The sequence below is a fragment of the Dama dama genome, chromosome 8, assembly GCF_033118175.1.
Source record: "Dama dama isolate Ldn47 chromosome 8, ASM3311817v1, whole genome shotgun sequence".
NCBI lineage: Eukaryota > Metazoa > Chordata > Mammalia > Artiodactyla > Cervidae > Dama > Dama dama.
The window spans coordinates 28454574-28472375 of record NC_083688.1 but is presented as its reverse complement, the minus strand read 5'-3'; the positions used below and the strand labels follow the sequence as shown (position 1 = coordinate 28472375).

Below are 17802 nucleotides of genomic sequence, written 5' to 3'. Positions count from 1 at the left end.
GATTGCCATTCCCTTCTCCAGGGGATCTTCCTGACCCAGGCATTGAACCCGGGTCTCCTGCACTGCAGACAAATTCTTTACTGTCTGAGCCACCAGGGGAACCCAAAATACATTGCACCCTTTTAACCATTTTTAGGTGTACAAGTCACTGGCATTAAGTAAATTCACATTTTTGTACAACCATCACCACCATCTGTTTCTGGAACATTTTTGTCATCCCAGACAAAATCTTTTTTTTTTTTCTTTTTTTCCAGACAAAATCTTTGTACCCATTAAATAGTAACTCCCTTTCCCCCCTGTCCCACAGCCCATAGTAATCATTGTCCTATTTTCTGCCTCTGTAAATTTGCCTCGTGTAAGTGGAATCATACAATATTTGTCCTTTTGTGACTGGCTTATTTCACTTAGCATAATGTTTTCAGGGTTCATCCACATGGTAGCATATATCAGAACTTCATTTCTCGTTAAGACTGAATAATATTCCATTGGATAGTATAGCACTTTATTCCTCTTGATAGATACTTGAATTATTTCCTCCTTTTGGCTATTGTGAAAAACGCTGCTCTGAACACAAGTGTACAAGTATCTGTTTGACTCTCTGCTTTCAATCAACCAGGATATTGACCTTGACACAACCCATAGCTCTTTTTCAGATGTCCCTAGTTTTACTCTTACTTATGTACAAATGTTACATAACGAAATAGTAATACATGAAGACTTTACAAATGGATTTTTTTCATTTAGCATGATTTCATGGAGATTCTCCCAAGTTACTGTGTATATCAGTAGTTCGTTCCTTTCACAGCTAAAGAGTAATCAATGGTTTGTACTGCACTTAGTTTAACCATTCTCCTGTTGAATGACAGCTAGGCTAATTTTAGTTTTGGGTATTAGAGATAAGCTGTTATAAACGCTTATATACAGGTTTTAGTATGAACATAAGTTTTAACCTCTCTGGGATACATGTATACCATAGTATACAGTGTGAATACCACAGTATATTCTACGGTATGGATGTACTGTACTTTGGTTAACCATTCACCTGTTGAAGAATGGTATGGATTGTTTCCAGTTCCAGTTTGAGCTCTTATCATTTCTCCAGTTTAAAAAAAAAAAAAATGCCCTGGAGTGCAGTTGCTGAATCATATAGTAGTTGCATTTTAAAATTTTTTTTGGGGGGGTTATAATTTTATTTATTTTTGGCTGTGCTGGGTCTTCATTGTTGTGCCTGGGCCCTCTCCAGTTGTGGCAAGTGGGGGCTTCTTGTTGCAGTGGCTTCTCTGTCCCTGAGCACGGGCTTCAGAAGGTGCGGTATGCAGGCTGCCAGGATCCAGAGCACAGACTCAATAGATGTGGAGCTCCAGCTTAGCTGCTCCACCACACTGGGATCCTCTAGGATCAGGGATTGAACTCATGTCTCCTACACTGGCAGGCAGATTCTTTACTACTGCGTCACCAGGGAAGACCACATCTTCAATTTTTAAAGAAATTTCCAAACTATCTCCAGAGTGGTTATACCATTTTATATTCCCACAAGCAATATATGAGTGATTGACCTAGTTTCTCCACATCCTCATCAATATTTGATATTGTGACTACTTTTTATTTTAGCCACTCTGATCGGGATGTAGTCATATCTCATTATGATTTCACTTGCATTTCCCTAATGGCTAACGACACTGAACATTTTGTCATATATTTGTTTGCCCTCTGTATGTCCTGTTTGGTGAAGTGTGTGTTCATGACCTCTGCCCATTTCTTTTTCATTTTTTTTTTTTTTTTTTGGCCACGCCACGAGACGTGGGCTCTCAGTTCCCCAACCAGGGACTGAATCCCTGGTCACAACAGTGAAAGCACCGAAGCCAACCCCTGGCCACCAGGGAACTCCCGCCCATTTCCAATTGGACTGTTCATGTTTTCACTCTCGAGTTTTAAGAGAGTTCCCTATTTTTAGATACTGGAGTTTTGTCAGATACGTGGTTTGTAAATATTTTCTCTGAATTTTTAGTTTTTCTCTTCATTCTCTTCACATGGTTCTTCACAGAGCAAAAGTTTCCCTTTTGATGAGGTCCAACTCATCCTTTTCCCCTTTATCAGTCACGCTTTTGGTGTCAAGTCTAACAAGTCTTCATCTAGTTCTAGATCCTGAAGATTTTCTCCTACCTTTTTTTTTCTTTTTTGTTTTGGGCCATGCCTTGTGGCTTACAGATCTTAAGTTCCCCCACCAGGGATAGAACCCAAGTCACAGCAGTGAAAATGCAGAATCCTAACCACTGGACTGCCAGGGAATTCCCTCCCTTACTTTTTTTTCTAAAAGTTTTATAGTTTTAAATTTACATTTAAGACTGTGATCCATTTTGATCGAATTGGGCTTCAAGCAATCTCACTCTATGCATGTAGGGCTTAGTATTCAGTAACAAATCCAGATCTGAGGGGGCCACTATGCAGATTTCCAGAGCTCTGGCTCATGGAGACACTAGCCAGAAAGCCCTGCTCTTAACCATTACACATACTGCCTCTTGTGTAAGGCAGAGTTTGTGCTGGGTTTGATCAATCATTAATCAGTTACACTCACCAAGTTCCTAACTGTAGGGAAGGCCTCACAAAAAATGCAAAGAGGAGGACCTCTGTCTTAGGGTTCTCCAGAGAAACAGAACCAACAGAAATATAAACAGATAAGGTAGATAAATAGATAATAAGGAACTGGCCCATGAGAGTATAGAGGGCAAGAAGTCCGAAGATTTGCAAGCTGAAGACCCTGGAGTCAATGGCATATACAATTCCAATCTGAGTCTGAAAGTCTGAGAAATAGGAGGGCTGATGATATAAGTTCTAGTCCAAACTAAGTCTGAAGACCTGAGAAGACTAGCGTTCCAGTTCAAAGGCACTCATCGAGAGAGAGAATTATCCCTTACTCAGCCTTTTGTTCTCATCAAATTCATTGGATCATACCCACATTAGGGAGAGAAATCTGATTTACTTAGTCTAGCGATTCAAATATTAATGTCCTCCAAAAACACCCTCACAGACACACCTAGAATGTTTGACCAAATTACTGGGCTCCCCATGGCTCAAACTGACACACAAAAATTAAACCATCACAGCCTCCTAGCCCAGCCTTATCCCCCAGCCACCCCACGTTGAGTCCAAAGTAGTGATTGCAAACCTGTGTAAACCCTAGAGGTCAAGGCTGGTGGCTTGAGCAACAAGATTGCACAGTGACAAACCACTATGTTGCTCTCTCATCTGTGACTCAACCATTCACCCCTCTACCCCTGCCTCTCTCGTCCCTCCAGCCTCTCTCATCAACAAGGAGCCAGGAAATTGGCTGCCTCCCACCACCCTGGGTTTCCAAGCTTTGGCTCAAGTTTTTGACTCAGCCTGGGGAAACATCATATCCCAGATCAAGTCTGGGTTTGGGAACAAGCGCTGATTTTCTCTGTGTCTGGAGGCCCAGACTTTGGAGTTGGAAACCCCATGACAATTTGAGTTTTGAATCTTCTTGGCAGAAAAGAAAGGTTACAGGATAGAAGACATGAGTGGGCATGGCAGGGAGAAGACTCTGAGGGAGGTAAGTGGGGGGATAAAGGAGCTGGCAGCTGGCAAGGAGAAGAGATTGGGAGCTGGAAGGGTCTAGAGCGAACAGATTGATCGTCCTAAAGTGGAATCCGGCCCATAGAAATGCTTGCTTAGGTCACCCAATATTTGCAAAACATTTGAGCCCAGTATTCAAACGCATATGTTGCATAAATTTTCCAGCATCCTTGACAAAACAGACGACATAGTGACAGTGGACCCACATCCGCACGTGACAACTGGCTGGAACCCTGTGAGCACCGCCCTCTTCAGACAGAGGTTAGGACCTTTGTCTCCACCATTCCCTCCCTCCCTCATAGCTCAGTCGGTAAAGAATCTGCCTGCAATGCAGGAGACCTGGGTTCGATTCCTGGGTTGGGAAGATCCCCTGGAAAAGGAAATGGCATTCCACTCCAGTATTCTTGCCTGGAAAATCCCATGGACAGAGGAGTCTGGCGGGCTACGTCCATAGGATCACAAAAATCGGACACGACTTAGCGACTAAACCACCACCACTCCCTATTACTTCCCCCTGATACTGAGGCTGAGCATCGTTTGACATTGAGCACTGAGCCAGCACTGTTCTTCTCATTCCCAACAGGTCTCATAGTTTATCTTACCTGCCTGGCCTCCTTGGGCACCTTTTGACCTTTTAGCTAGACTGAACCCCTCATTTAACTGAAGGAACAAGCTCAGAGTGATCTGATGACAATGTCAAGTGGATCAGTGGCAGAACCAAGACCAGAATTCCAGTGCCTCTTTCTTCTGGGGATCTCTTTGGCCTGAATCTTCAATGTATGTCCCTGTGGCAGTGGCCGGAAGATCTTTCCCTCTGAGGCAGTCAGCGGGACACCGAGACCTAGACAGCCATCAAACTCCCTTCCTCCCAGTGGCCATGGGACCCAAGATTGAAAAGGAGAAGGACCTGACTGCTTGTACAGGGTGAGGGTGGGCTGGCGGGCAGTCACGTGATCTAGACATGCATGCCCAAGTGGCAGGAAGTTGTCCAAAATCAGAGCTAACTTGGGAGAGGTGCAGAACTCAGGGTGCCTGGAAGGGAGCCAGAGGTGTTGTGGGGCTCAGGCCAGGAGGGGAACGAATGTCCTTACTGCGGCCACCCATACCCTTCCTCCAGAACTGGCCACTTCTGCCTTTGGAAAGTGTTTCACAACGTGCCTGTGTGTGAAGACAGCTGAGGATGGGCAAGAGGGCGTGGACCCGCACGATCACCACTGCCGAGAGAGGAAGCACAGGCTTGCCATGCCCTTGAGGGGCTGCCCGGCATGCCAGCCACTCGCACAGAGATTGCCTGAGTCTGCGGTCTTCATGCCAGGTGAGTGGCCCCCTCCAGGGACAGAGCCTGAGTGGGGGTGTGATGGGGAGAGTCAGGGCAGGCAAGGGAAGTCCCTGCTGCTCCATGGGAGTGTGGATCTCAACCGCAATTCCAGACACCAGGCTGGGGCTGGGCTCTTCACACCTCCAAGGGCAGAGCCTGGTCTCTGTGAACCCAGAGCCCTTGCAGCTTCCCTGGCTCCTGCAGGTGGCAGGGATGCGGCCCCGGGGCACGCGGTGGTGTGTTTTGCCTCCTCGGAACCCATGTCCCTCTCCACATCCTCCGTGGAGAGAGAACTAGATCTGGGAATCTCTGCCCTCCCATGGAAGGAGGGAACCCTGAAGGCTCCACTATCTTCCGGAGTGTCCGGTTCATGGGTGGAGGTGATGGACCTAAGATGGGAGTGAAGGGTTCTGATTCGGTGGGGCCTTCATTTCTCCTCTCTGCCAGGAGGAGCAGGGGGAAGAGGACAGATAGCTTTAACCCTGGGCCAGCAGAAAGAGGGAGGTCACTCATGAAGGCTCGTGGGGCCCTTCGCAGGTGACATGGGCCCCCCAAAGCAGGGAGGGACCAGATATGGCTCCATCTCCAGCCCACCCAGTCCAGGGCCACAGCAAGCGCCTCCCGGAGGGACCTACCTAAGTGAGAAGATCCCCATTCCGGATACAGAATTGGTGAGAACGCTGGAGACTTCCTGGGGTCTTTCAGGATGCACCGGATCGTGCGGGATCTCAGCAGTCTGGGGAGGGAGGTCTCCTGAAGACCAGGGCCAGTCCCTCCCGGCTCTGAGCCGCAGTGACGGACAATGGGAACTGGTGCCCTCCTGCTTCTGTCCCCCGGTGCTTAGCTGGGGTGCTTAGTATTTGTCTAAAAATTCCAAGTGGCTTTTTAAATGAATCTCAGCTCTCCTAGGAAGGGGAAAGGAGCCGGGATGAGTTTGGGTTGCAGCCTCAAGGATTTGTTGTAATATTTAAGGAAAGGAAGCAGATAAGGGCATGGGAAAGGTGACGCCGGCGGGCTGGCTTCTGAGACAGGGTGTGTGTTAGTTGCTCAGTCATGTCAGACTCTCAGCGATGCCATGGACTGTAGCCCACCAGGCTCCTCTGTCCATGGGATTCTCCAGGCAAGATTACTGGAATGGATAGCCATTCCCTTCTCCAGGGGATCTTCCTAACGCAGGCATCGAACCCAGGTCTCCTGCACTGCAGACAGATTCTTTCCACGTCATCCTGCGTTTCCAGAATCTTCAGAGAGACTCAGGCTCCCCGGAATGGGGGTGGGGAGACCCTCGGCTTAGTGGACTCGAGAGAGGAGGCCCTGTGGTCTGAGAAGGGGCTGTGGAGGGAGGAGTTGGACCAGGGAGGTCTGACCCAGGAAAGCTTCCCTTTGGGCTCTGAGGATCTGCTGAGTCAGGGCCTGCAAGAGGCTGGCCAATCAGGTGTAGACTACAGAACTGACCCATCCAGACAGCTGATCTGCCATGACTCAGCAAATCCTAAGTCCTTCCCACCCATGTGCTCCACTAACCCTCCAGGTGATAGCTCCAGGAATGGGGAATCTAGGGCAGGGCTGGCCAGCCTGGGCCTCTGAGCCTGGGTAGGTATCAACTGGGTGCTGGCCAAGGCCAGCTGTGCCCACCCAAGTCCCCTCATTCCACTCCCCTCCACAGGGTGCATTCAGCCTGCGGAAGCTGTGGGCCTTCACGGGGCCTGGATTCCTCATGAGCATCGCATTCCTGGACCCAGGAAACATCGAGTCAGATCTTCAGGCTGGGGCTGTGGCTGGCTTCAAAGTGACGGAGTCGGGGCACCGTGGGGAGGGCGGTGACCAGGCTAAGTGGGTGGAGACCCCCAGCTTTGCCACAACTCCCCAGAGTGGCCTTCCTGGCCAGAGTTGCCAGGAACAGGTGTTAAGTTCAAATGGGCCAGAAAAGGGTCTCCAAGGCAGCCATGCCAGAATGTGGGGTGTAGGGGGCATTGTCTTCCAGCTTTGTCTCCCCCATCCTCTCCCCAGTGAATGTCCTAGGTTAGAAGGTCCCAGCAATTTGGGGGTTATCAGAAACTAGCCCCGCTGGCTGACAGCCTCTCCCTAACTTCTCGCAGCTGCTCTGGGTGCTGCTGTGGGCCACAGTGTTGGGCTTGCTCTGCCAGCGACTGGCTGCCCGGCTGGGCGTGGTGACAGGCAAGGACTTGGGCGAGGTCTGCCATCTCTACTACCCTAAGGTGAGCTTGGTACCCCTGGACAGGAAGAAACTGTAGCCACAAAATCCCAAACAGCCATTGAAAGCTTCGATGATCAAATAAAAATATCATCTCAAGTGGAGCATTGCAAGTCCACGTGATAGATAAGGCTGAGGCTCAAACAAATAGAATGCAGAATGGGAGGGACGCTAGAGGTACCTTGCTCTTTTTACTGAAGAGGACGTTGAAACCTGGGGAAGTGACTTGCCTAGGTGGAAAAATGGGGTGGGGGTGAGGCAAAATTGGAGTGGAATGACTATTGGCTGGGGTGGACACTGGGGACTTGGCTGTTGTCAGCGTCCAGGCAAACAAACAGAAATTATACCACTGGATTGGTCAAAGGCATCTAATGCAGGATGTAGTCACAAAGGTATTGACAGAGCTGAAGGAACAAGAGAAGGAGGTGTTACCCAGAGATCAGAAAGCTGCTGGACAGAAACCCAAGGACCATCATTTGCTGTCGAGCTTCTAGAAACATTGCCATCACTGCTGATTGGAGCCCAGGCTACGTGGCGCCCTTGCTGGGGCCAGCTCCAGAAGCAGGAGGGAAAAGATCTCTTCCTGTTTTTTAATTTTCCTTAAATATTTCTTACTGTTGACCTAAAACAGATATTTTAAGCCAGATATTTCTCCAGCCAAGATGAGTTTATTCAGGATCAGCAGAGAATGATAATTCAGGGTCTGTAGCCATGGGGAGCCACCTGCAAGGACTCTACACAAGGGAAGGAGAACACTTTTATGGAGGGAAAAGGGAAGTTGGGAGGCTGATAGCAAAGAGTCTATGACTTTTCAGTGCCTAAGTCCTTTCCAGCAAAGAAGAGTCTTCTTTCTCTTGGGCTCTGCTATCTTTGAAGGGCGCGGAAGCTTCCTCTTCCTATCTCCTGACTCTATTTAATTGACGTTTCTAATTTTACACGTGAAACCACCATGGCACCATGAAGCCAAATGGCAAGGCTACACTTGCAAATGTAGTTTGCAGGCTTCCAGCCCAGGCATATAGAATCAGCTACAGACAGGCGGGTGCAGGACTGAGACAAGAGACAGCCTTGCTGACGGGATTTCGTCCTCCCCTAGGTGCCCCGCATTCTCCTCTGGCTGACCATCGAGCTAGCCATCGTGGGCTCAGACATGCAGGAAGTCATTGGCACGGCTATTGCATTCAGTCTGCTCTCTGCTGGACGGTACTCCAGAGGGGCCCAAGCTCTTCAGCCCAGGGCTGGGAACAGCTGCCGCTTCCTCCCCAGGCCTTCTATTTCCCCCTGACCACTTCATCCTGCAGTCATCTCTGACTCAGTTATTGCCTAATCTGCCAGATGGGGAAACAGAGACCCAGATGTGTAAAGTGACTTGCTGCAAATTGGACAGATGTTGGTCATCTTGCAGGCTTCAGTACTGTAGCCCCAAGCTCCCTACCACGCTGGTCCCCCGCCCAGCATGGAGGTGCCATTTTAGGTCTCCAGCACCCCGGCTCCCCTCTCCCTCAGCTGTCTGGGGCCCCTTGAGTGCCTGCTCCCCGGAGGCCCCATTCCACGGTCTCCAGCCCTGAGGGTGGGAGATCCAGACTCCTCAACCGGGCTAGGCTGACCCAGGCCGCTCTGCTTTCAGAATCCCACTCTGGGGTGGTGTCCTCATCACCATCGTGGACACTTTCTTCTTCCTCTTCCTCGATAACTACGGTGGGTGTGTGTCCCTCATCCCCAGCGGGACTCGGGCGAGGAGGGGGCTGGCAATGAATGTAATGGTGCTCTGGTGAACTGGGAGAAGGGCTCTGAGCAACCTCGCTCTGCACAGCCTTGAGCAACTTAGAGTAGTGTTTCTTCATCTACAACACGCAGATACTAGCACAGAGGTCACAGGGCTGTGGGGAGGATTCACTGTGGTAACACCAGTCAAGCCCGGGGCACAGTGCCAGGAACAAAGTGCTCAGGATATCAGTCATTAATAATTGCTTAAGTTACAATTTTGGTTTTGGGTGGTTTTTGTTGTTGTTCAGCCCCTTTGCTCTCACCCTAGGGTTGCGGAAGCTGGAAGCCTTTTTTGGATTTCTTATTACCATAATGGCCTTGACCTTCGGCTATGAGGTGGGAAGCCAGAGCCATAACAGGGCCCTGCACCAAAGCCACCCTAGCCACGCTACTCTGCCCCATGCAGAGCCTGACGGGACAGGGGAGAGGACCTTAGCCATGTCCTACCCCCACCCCCACCCACCCCCACCCCCCACCCCCCATTTCCCCCTCCATTCCCCCACACCCCCTCTCCAGTCCCTCTCCCCCAACTCCAGCGTCGGAAGTGGACTGGAGGGTAGAACCGAGGCTCAGGGGTGGAGCGGGGCCTAACGAGGCTCCTCCCCACAGTACGGGAAGATCCCCTGGAGAAGGGAAAGGCTACCCACTCCAGTATTCTGGCCTGGAGAATTCCACGGCCTACAGCCCATGGGGTCACAAAGACCTGGACACGACTGAGCGACTCTCACTCACCCCACAGTACGTGGTGGCACGGCCTGCCCAGGGAGCACTGCTTCAGGGCCTGTTCCTGCCCTCCTGCGCAGGCTGCGGCCAGCCCGAGCTGCTGCAGGCCGTGGGCATCGTTGGCGCCATCATCATGCCCCACAACATCTACCTGCATTCCTCCCTGGTCAAGGTGAGCAGACTGGAGGGGAGGAAGACACGCGCTCTCCCTTAGAGCCACGCTGGCCCCGCCCCCAAGGCTGAAGCCCCGCCCCTTCGACGCCTGCCTCTGAATTTAGGAGGGAAGCGAATCATTCTTTATTCAATATATAATAAGAGAGGGTCTACTGTGTGCTGGGAGCTGAGGGTCAGTGAGGGAAAAGACAGATAAGTCCTCTGGCTTCTTAGAGCATGCATTTTTAGTCGGGGAGGCAGACCATGAGCAAGTCAATAGTAAAGGAAAGAAATGGATTGTGAAAGATGCTCTGAAAGAAACAAAAAAGCCTGATGGAGGATGACTGAGGAGGGGGGCTCCCCTAGAAAAGGTAGCCAGCAAAGGCCTTTCTAAGGCGGTGACTTTTGCAACATGAAGGATGGGAAGGAAGATTAGGGGAGAAGATATTCTAAGCGGAAGGACCAGCAAGTGCAAAGGTCCTGAGACAGAAACAAAGGACTATCCCAGACTAACATGCAAGGGGGCTTTAGAGAGAACGGGGTTTAGGGGAACATAAGTAGAGTATGAGGGTAGAGAGTTCTGGGACAACTCTAAGGGACTTCGATGCTTCCGTCCTTTTACCTTCATAGTCTCGAGAGGTAGACCGGTCCCGGCGGGCAGACATCCGAGAAGCCAACATGTACTTCCTGATTGAAGCCACCATCGCCCTGTCTGTCTCTTTCCTCATCAACCTCTTTGTCATGGCTGTCTTTGGGCAAGCCTTCTACAAGCAAACCAACCAGGCTGCGGTGAGGCACACCCCATATATTCACGCCCCTCAAGCTCTGCGGGGCACTCCAAAGAGTGCAGCTAAGCCCTTTGAGTCTCTGTCTTGCACTGGTAGGGGAGGGAGTCTTGACCCTGGCCTCTGACTGGGAGCCCCTTTCCCACCCTACTGGGGAGACACAGCTGCCCCCTGTAGGCTTGTAGAGGGTCAGCCCCCACACCAGGGGCTCCAGGGCACACACATCCAGGGGAGGTTATTGGAGGGAGCTGAGTCTTGGAGGACCCAGCATTCCAGCTGCACCTGAAGAATGGGCAGGATTTGCCCAGCCAGCTGTGGGGAGAACCTTCTGGGAGGGGGTGCCTGCCTAAGCATGAGTGTGAGGTTGGGAATATGCAAGCAGTCAGTTTCTTCTCTTGAGTTTCTAGCAATACTCTTCATTACTAGCAGACAGACCATCATTCATTCATCAAATATTTATTGAGCATTTGTTTTGTATCACCCAGTGTCTTAGACCATGGGAATACGGCAGCCAATGATACAATGGCCTTGCCCTCTTGCAGATTAATTTTGGAGGCAGTGAGCAAACTGGAAAAAAAATCAACCAATCAGTTGATTGATTTCAAAGGAAGATATGAACAATGTTGTAAAGAAAATAAAGGGGGTGATGAAACATAATTGGGGGTCTGGTGGGGGAGGGGCTTCTACATTAGCCCAGGTGGCCAGGGGAGGCCTCTTGGATGAGATGGTATTTGAGTGGACTCTGAAAGAGAAGGAACCAACCAGCTCCTCCCTGGCTTTCTGGGATTTGGGACCTGGGTCTGTCTCAGTTTTGGGGTTGATCTCTGTCCAGAGGCACTAAAGGGGGCTGGTGGGGCCGGAACAGACTAGTCAGGACTCGGGGCACACAGGCACTGTTGGGTGCCTTGCTGAGTGACCTTGTGAGGTCATACCCCTCTGTGAGTCTCTGCTCCTTAGCACAAGGAGAGAGATCTAAACAGGATGGCCAACTATAGTCACACATTGTCTTCGAGACCACCCGAGTCGCAGAGCTGTGGGAAGTGGGTCCCAGGTAAGGGAGAAGGGCCTGTGGGTTTGCTTGAGTCACTGGCAGCCAATTGTGTCTCTGTGGTAATGCTAGCTCTCACCATCAAAGAGAAGCTAGAAACCAGGCTTGTTAATGCTTCTCAATTGTAAACGCTGTCAACAAATTCACATTAAAGAAAAAAAAAAATTGTTGGCCAAGCAAAATATGTCGGGCTGGATTCAGACTGTGGGTCACCCAGTTTTCAACCCTTGGTCAAGGCTTGGAGGTCTGATTTTCCCGTATTGAGTGTGTGCTTCACATCTCCTTCCTACTGCCCGGTGCCCGCAGTTCAACATCTGTGCCAACAGCAGCCTCCACGACTATGCGACGATATTTCCCAGGAACAACCTGACCGTGGCAGTGGACATTTACCAAGGAGTAAGCGAATGGCGGGGCTGGGCACCTGCGAGGATCCAGCGGGACCCCCTTCGCCACGCCCACTTCAGGGGCGGAGTCTGTACCAGGAGGGGGTGGGTCCAGGGTCTGATCACACCCCTTCTTCCAGGGCGTGATCCTGGGCTGCCTCTTTGGCCCTGCAGCCCTCTACATCTGGGCCGTGGGTCTCCTGGCCGCTGGGCAGAGCTCCACCATGACTGGCACCTACGCGGGACAGTTTGTGATGGAGGTGTGGCTGGGCTGGGCCAGTGTCTGAGCACAAGGCAGACCACTCAGGACTCCGACATGGGCCTCCTTGATCCTTAAGGCAGCCCAATGGGTACCGTTATAAGCCCCACTACACAGATGAGAAAACTGAGATTTAGGGAGGTGAGGCCTGAGACTCACCCAGGACTAATAGGAGCCTTTTCTCCAAAACGGTTTAGGCTTCAGCAATCAGCTGTAGGGGGGAAAACCTAGTCCCCAATTTCCCCCGTCTATCCCCTCACCACCAACTATAGACAGAGCTGCCCCCATTTCAAAGATGGAAAAACAGAGGGTTCCTCCAGGTATCAGATGGGCTGAGGGAGGATGGAGGATTCCTCCCCTGGAACCCCAGTCCTGCATCCCACCGCCGAGTTCCCCACTGCATGTCCCAGGGCTTCCTGAAGCTGCGGTGGTCACGCTTCGCCCGAGTCCTGCTCACTCGCTCCTGCGCCATCCTGCCCACTGTGCTCGTGGCTGTCTTCAGGGACCTGCGGGACCTGTCAGGCCTCAACGACCTGCTCAACGTTCTGCAGAGCCTGCTGGTGAGCCTGCGGGCCCTACCACCTCCTCCGCCCTGTGGGGCCAAACAGGAACCACAGCAATTCCCTACCTCCCCAGACTCCCCCACCTCCCAGGCACAATTCTAAACACACTTTACCTACAAGGTTCTGGTACTCCCCATAGCTGCCCCAGGGTGTAGAAACCACCATTTCCCCCATTTTGCAGATGGAAAAACTGATGCACGCAATTAAGTGACCAGTAGCAGAGCCTCGGGGCTGCCCTGGTGGCTCAGATGGTAAAGAATCCGCCTGCAATGTGGGAGACCTGGGTTCGATCTCTGGGTTGGGAAGATCCCTTGGAGGAGGGCATGGCAACCCACTCCAGTATACTTGTCTGGACAATCCCCATGAACAGAGGAGCCTGGCGCCCCCTACAGGTCATGGGGGTCACAAAGAGTTGGACACAACTGAGTGACTAAGCACAGTATAGCAGAGCTAGGATGCACACTCAGATAGCCTGGGGCCAGAGCCCCCAAGCACTTTCTCCTGCTTTGGAGCCCCCACAACCTTGGGGCTTCCTTGGTGGCTCAGACGGTAAAGAATCTGTCTGCAGTGGGAGATCTGGGTTCGATCCCTGGGCTGGGAAGATCCCCTGGAGAAGGAAATGGCAATCCACTCCAGTATTCCTCCAAAATCACTGCAGATAGTGGCTGCAGCCATGAAATTAAAAGATGCTTGCTCCTTGGAAGAAAAGCTATGACCTACCTAGACAGCATACTAAAAAGCAGAGACACTGCTTTGCCAACAAAGGTCCATCTAGTCAATGCTATGGTTTTTCCAGTAGTCATGTATCGATGTGAGAGCTGGACTATAAAGAAAGCTCAGTGCTAAAGAATTGATGCTTTTGAACTATGTGGTGTTGGAGAAGACTCTTGAGAGTCCCTTGGACTGCAAGGAGATCCAACCAGTTCATCCTAAAGGAAATCAGTCCTGAATATTCATTGGAAGGGCTGATGCTGAAGCTGAAGCTCCAATACTTTGGCCATCTGATGCGAAGAAATGGCTCACTGGAAAAGACTCTGATGCTGGGAAAGATTGCAGGCGGGAGAAGGGGATGACAGGGGATGAGATGGTTAGGATGGCATCTCCGAGTCGATGGACGTGAGTTTGAGTAAGCTCCAGGAGTTGGTGATGGACAGAGAAGCCTGGTGTGCTGCAGTCCATGGGGTCACAAAGAGTCAGACACGACTGAGTGACTGAACTGAATTGATTTTTGCCTGGGAAATCCCATGGACAGAGAAGCCTGGTGGGCCATCGTTTGTGGGGTTCCAAAGAGTCAGACACAACTGAACGACTAGCACACACAGTGGAAGCCATAGACGTGGAGAAACAGGCTCAGTGTGGTTAGGGGACTCCTAAGGTTGCACAGTGAAGCAGAGGGTGACTGGAGCCCTGGCTTGCTCCTCCCCTCCTCACTGTACTCTAACGGCAGGGTCCTTCAGCCTCTTTCTTCTGACTCTTCCTAGCTTCCCTTCGCTGTGCTGCCCATCCTCACCTTCACCAGCATGCCCGCCGTGATGCAGGAGTTTGCCAATGGCCTGTGAGTACTCCCCAACCCCAGCACTGGGCTTACGTTATCACACTTGATCCTCACAACCATCAAGAGGTAGGAATTCTCACCATTCCAGATAAGGAGTATCTGATAAGATCAGAGAGGTTAAGAAACTTGCCTAGGGTCACATAGCTAGAAAGAGGAAGAATAGCTAGCCAGGACTGGAATCCTGAGCCAGGGGCTATTTCTAGAGCTTGAGCTCCTCCCCCTCACCTCAGCCTCTGCTGCTGCTACGTCGCTTCAGTCGTGTCCAACTCTGTGCGACCCCATAGACAGCAGCCCACCAGGCTCCCCCGTCCCTGGGATTCTCCAGGCAAGAGCACTGGAGTGGGCTGCCATTTCCTTCTCCAATGCATGAAAGTGAAAAGTGAAAGTGAAGTCGCTCAGTCGTATCTGACTCTTAGCAACCCCATGGACTGCAGCCTACCAGGCTCCTCCATCCATGGGATTTTCCAGGCAAGAGTACTGGAGTGGGTTGCCATTGCCTTCTACGACCTCAGCCTCCACTCTTGCCAAATCCTGCTGGTGTGGTGCCTGGCCAGCCCAGGGGGCAGAAAATGGCCAGGGGTCTGCACCAGACCCCACAGCCCCGGGAAGCCTGCGTTAGCTCCAGGCTGACTGTGGGCCCTGGGGGTGATGCACCCGATCCTGAATCTCCCTCTCATTCCCAAGGGTAAGCAAAGTCATCAGTTCCTCCATCATGGTGCTGGTCTGCGCTGTCAACCTTTACTTCGTCATCAGCTACGTGCCCAGCCTTCCCCACCCTGCCTACTTCAGCCTTGTAGCTCTGCTGGCTGCAGCCTACCTGGGCCTCACCACCTACCTGGTACTGCTGGGTCGGCGGGTGCCTGGGGGATGGAGGAGGCAAGGAGAGGAGACCACAGATGGAGGGCGTAGCGGGGATGCACCGGGGGCTTCCTTGTGGGTCTTCTCCCCTCCTCATAGCCACCCCTCCCTCAGGTCTGGACCTGTCTCATCACCCAGGGAGCCACTCTTCTGGCCCACAGTTCCCACCAACGCTTTCTGTATGGGCTTCCTGAAGAGGATCAGGAGAATGGGAGGACCTCGGGATGAGCTCCCACCAGGGCCCGGCCACGGGTGGGATGAGTGGGCACAGTGGCCTGCCAGACAAGGGTGTGTGTGTGTGTGTGTGTGTGTGCTCGTGCTCACACACAGCAAGACAGAGAGGGAGTTCTGGAAGCCGGACGACGTGAGTTCCATAGGGACCTGCTGTTTCCTAGCTCAGATCTCAGTGTTCTTCACTATAAAATGGGGACACCTACCTTGCAATGATTGTAAATAAGACACTTGAACACAGAGCCTAGCACTTCAGATTTAAAAACAATAGAATCATAATTCCAAAAGTATTTACTGACCACTATCACAGGAGTGATCTGACAGACCCACCCAGTCCAGGGCGGGACCCAGGCTCCAAACTGACTTAAAAATAAGAGTTTGAAAATGCTAAATAAATGCCGTTGTGCTTAGCCCCTTCAGTCGTGTCAGGCTCTTTGCGTCCCCATGAACCGCAGCCCACCAGGCTCCTCTGTCCATGGGATTCTCTAGACAAGAATACTGGAGTGGGTTGTCATGCCCTCCTCCAGGGGATCTTCCCTACTCAGGGAACCGCCATCGCCTGCATCTCCTGCATTGTAGGCGGATTCCTTACCGCTGAGCCACTGGGGAAGCCCAAATAAATGATAATTCACCGCTTAATCCAAAAGAGAAGGGAAACAGAGACTGGCAAGCACGAAATCCCTGAACCATCAACAAGTATCCCCCTCCTCGAATGTCTGCCTCTCGCTCCTACTCTCACTGGAGTGGCCTCAGCCATTCGGTTCCACCCGAAACCCATTTTCCAGGCAATAGAACGAGGGCGTGGTTTCCCTCCCTTCGGGCACCAGGTCACAAAGAACCCAAGAGTCCATGCCTCCGAGGCCCAATTCATTGCCATCTCCCCAGGGGACCAGGCGGCCGAGACTCCCACGCCGCGCAGTAGACGCTCCCAGGGCGCTGTCTCCCAGCTCCCCCTAGGGGCAAGGGACGGTTCCGAGCGCCGGTACTCCCCGCCTCCAAAGAGGAGGAGGCGGTCACTCCGGCCTCGCGCCGGGGGGCCTCGGAATCCGCCCAGGCTGGAGGGTGAGGGGTGAGCTTCGTGGGCGGGGAACCCCCTCGGCCGTAGGGAGCGGCCCGGTGCCCCTTCGCTCCTAGTAGGGACTGCACTTTACAGACGTTCCCTAAGCTGTTTCTAGGCTCCCCCAAGTCCCTCCTCCGGCCTCTTCCAGTCTCCGGGACCCCCCCCCCCCCCGCACCGCCCCCAGCCCCGGTGGCGAGCAGCGGCGAGGAGGGGCCGCCAGTCTTTCCCCCGGACTGAGCTTGGAGTGGGCGGTGTGCCTGGAAGCACCCCCGATTTCCCGGGGATGCAGCGTGGCAGGCAGTCGGGCTCTGCGCTCAGGTTGAGGCGCTTGTTTATGAGAAGAATTTCCTCTTTCTTAAAAGGGCAACAAAACAAGTGGGGCCCTCTAAGAGGACTGGGATGGGACAGGTCTGGCTCACCCTACACAACGGTGGCGAGATACCCGGACTAGAAATCTGCCCAATCCTCTTCTCCTGGCGCCCTGGAGAAGATGGGGCCCACGGGAACTGGAAGAGGGGATGAATGGGGGCCAGGTAGCCAAGAAAGGGGAGACCCTTTTCCCTACTTCCCGGAGGTGCCCCCAGCTGTACCCCTTGTCCACCTCTTTAAACAATTCTCTAGGCATTAGTTGGGCACCAGGTCTGTGCTGGACAAGGGGGAGGGAGGCACAGTCTCTAAATAAAGACTAACCTGGCGGAGTTGGGTGGTAAGTAAACCACAACAAACCGGTAACAGTGTCAGCACACCTGCAAAAAGTGAGGCAAGGTCCAGAGAAAATCAAGTACTAGACAGTATTCTGAAAACTGAATAGATGGAGGGGGAACTCTCAAGGGGGAGGTGAGCATGCTAGGAGTTGGGGTTGTGTATCCGTGTGTGCAAAAGCTAGAGACACAGCCTTGTTGGGAGTTCCCCAGAGAAACAGGCCGGCTGGTCACATGAGCAGTCAAGCTTGGAACTTAGAACTTGGGGGGGAAGGAAGAGGGAGGGGACCAAAGGGCCAGCTGAGGGGTGGCCCTGGGTCTGGGTAAGAGGTTAGCCATGAGGTCAGGCCAAGGCCAGTCATTTCCCTGCCCGGACCCCTCCCTACCCAAAAGGCTGCCCCTTTCCCAGTAGCCCTGGTCCTCCCAGCCTACCCTCCCCACCCCCCACCCCTGTGTTCAGATCTAACTAGAGAATCCTCCAGCTCGGAGTGGCCTGACACCTTAACTCTCCCCAAAAGCTTCCACCCACAACTCTTATCACTACACACCCCCAGACCTCCCGACTCACTCCGCATCCACCCTGCCCTGT

General features: G+C 52.3%; 1 protein-coding gene across 3 annotated transcripts; it reads left to right on the top strand.

Moving 5' to 3' along the window:
- The first annotated feature begins 4602 nt into the window (after positions 1–4602).
- On the top strand, positions 4603–15871 carry SLC11A1 (solute carrier family 11 member 1). Of its 3 annotated transcripts, none has more exons than XM_061148757.1 (15): positions 4603–4909; positions 5450–5583; positions 6579–6701; positions 7012–7131; positions 8224–8330; positions 8755–8825; positions 9163–9230; positions 9634–9789; positions 10401–10559; positions 11910–11999; positions 12127–12246; positions 12656–12805; positions 14290–14363; positions 15048–15201; positions 15336–15871. In XM_061148757.1, exons 1-15 carry the CDS (start codon positions 4837–4839, stop codon positions 15447–15449), a joined length of 1713 nt encoding a protein of 570 aa, XP_061004740.1. In that variant the 5' UTR covers positions 4603–4836; the 3' UTR covers positions 15450–15871. The 3 variants fall into 3 exon arrangements, with proteins under 3 accessions (XP_061004740.1, XP_061004742.1, XP_061004743.1); XM_061148760.1 differs by having other exon boundaries at positions 4866–4909; positions 5473–5583; XM_061148759.1 differs by lacking the exon at positions 5450–5583 and having other exon boundaries at positions 4604–4909.
- Positions 15872–17802: the final 1931 nt, after the last annotated feature.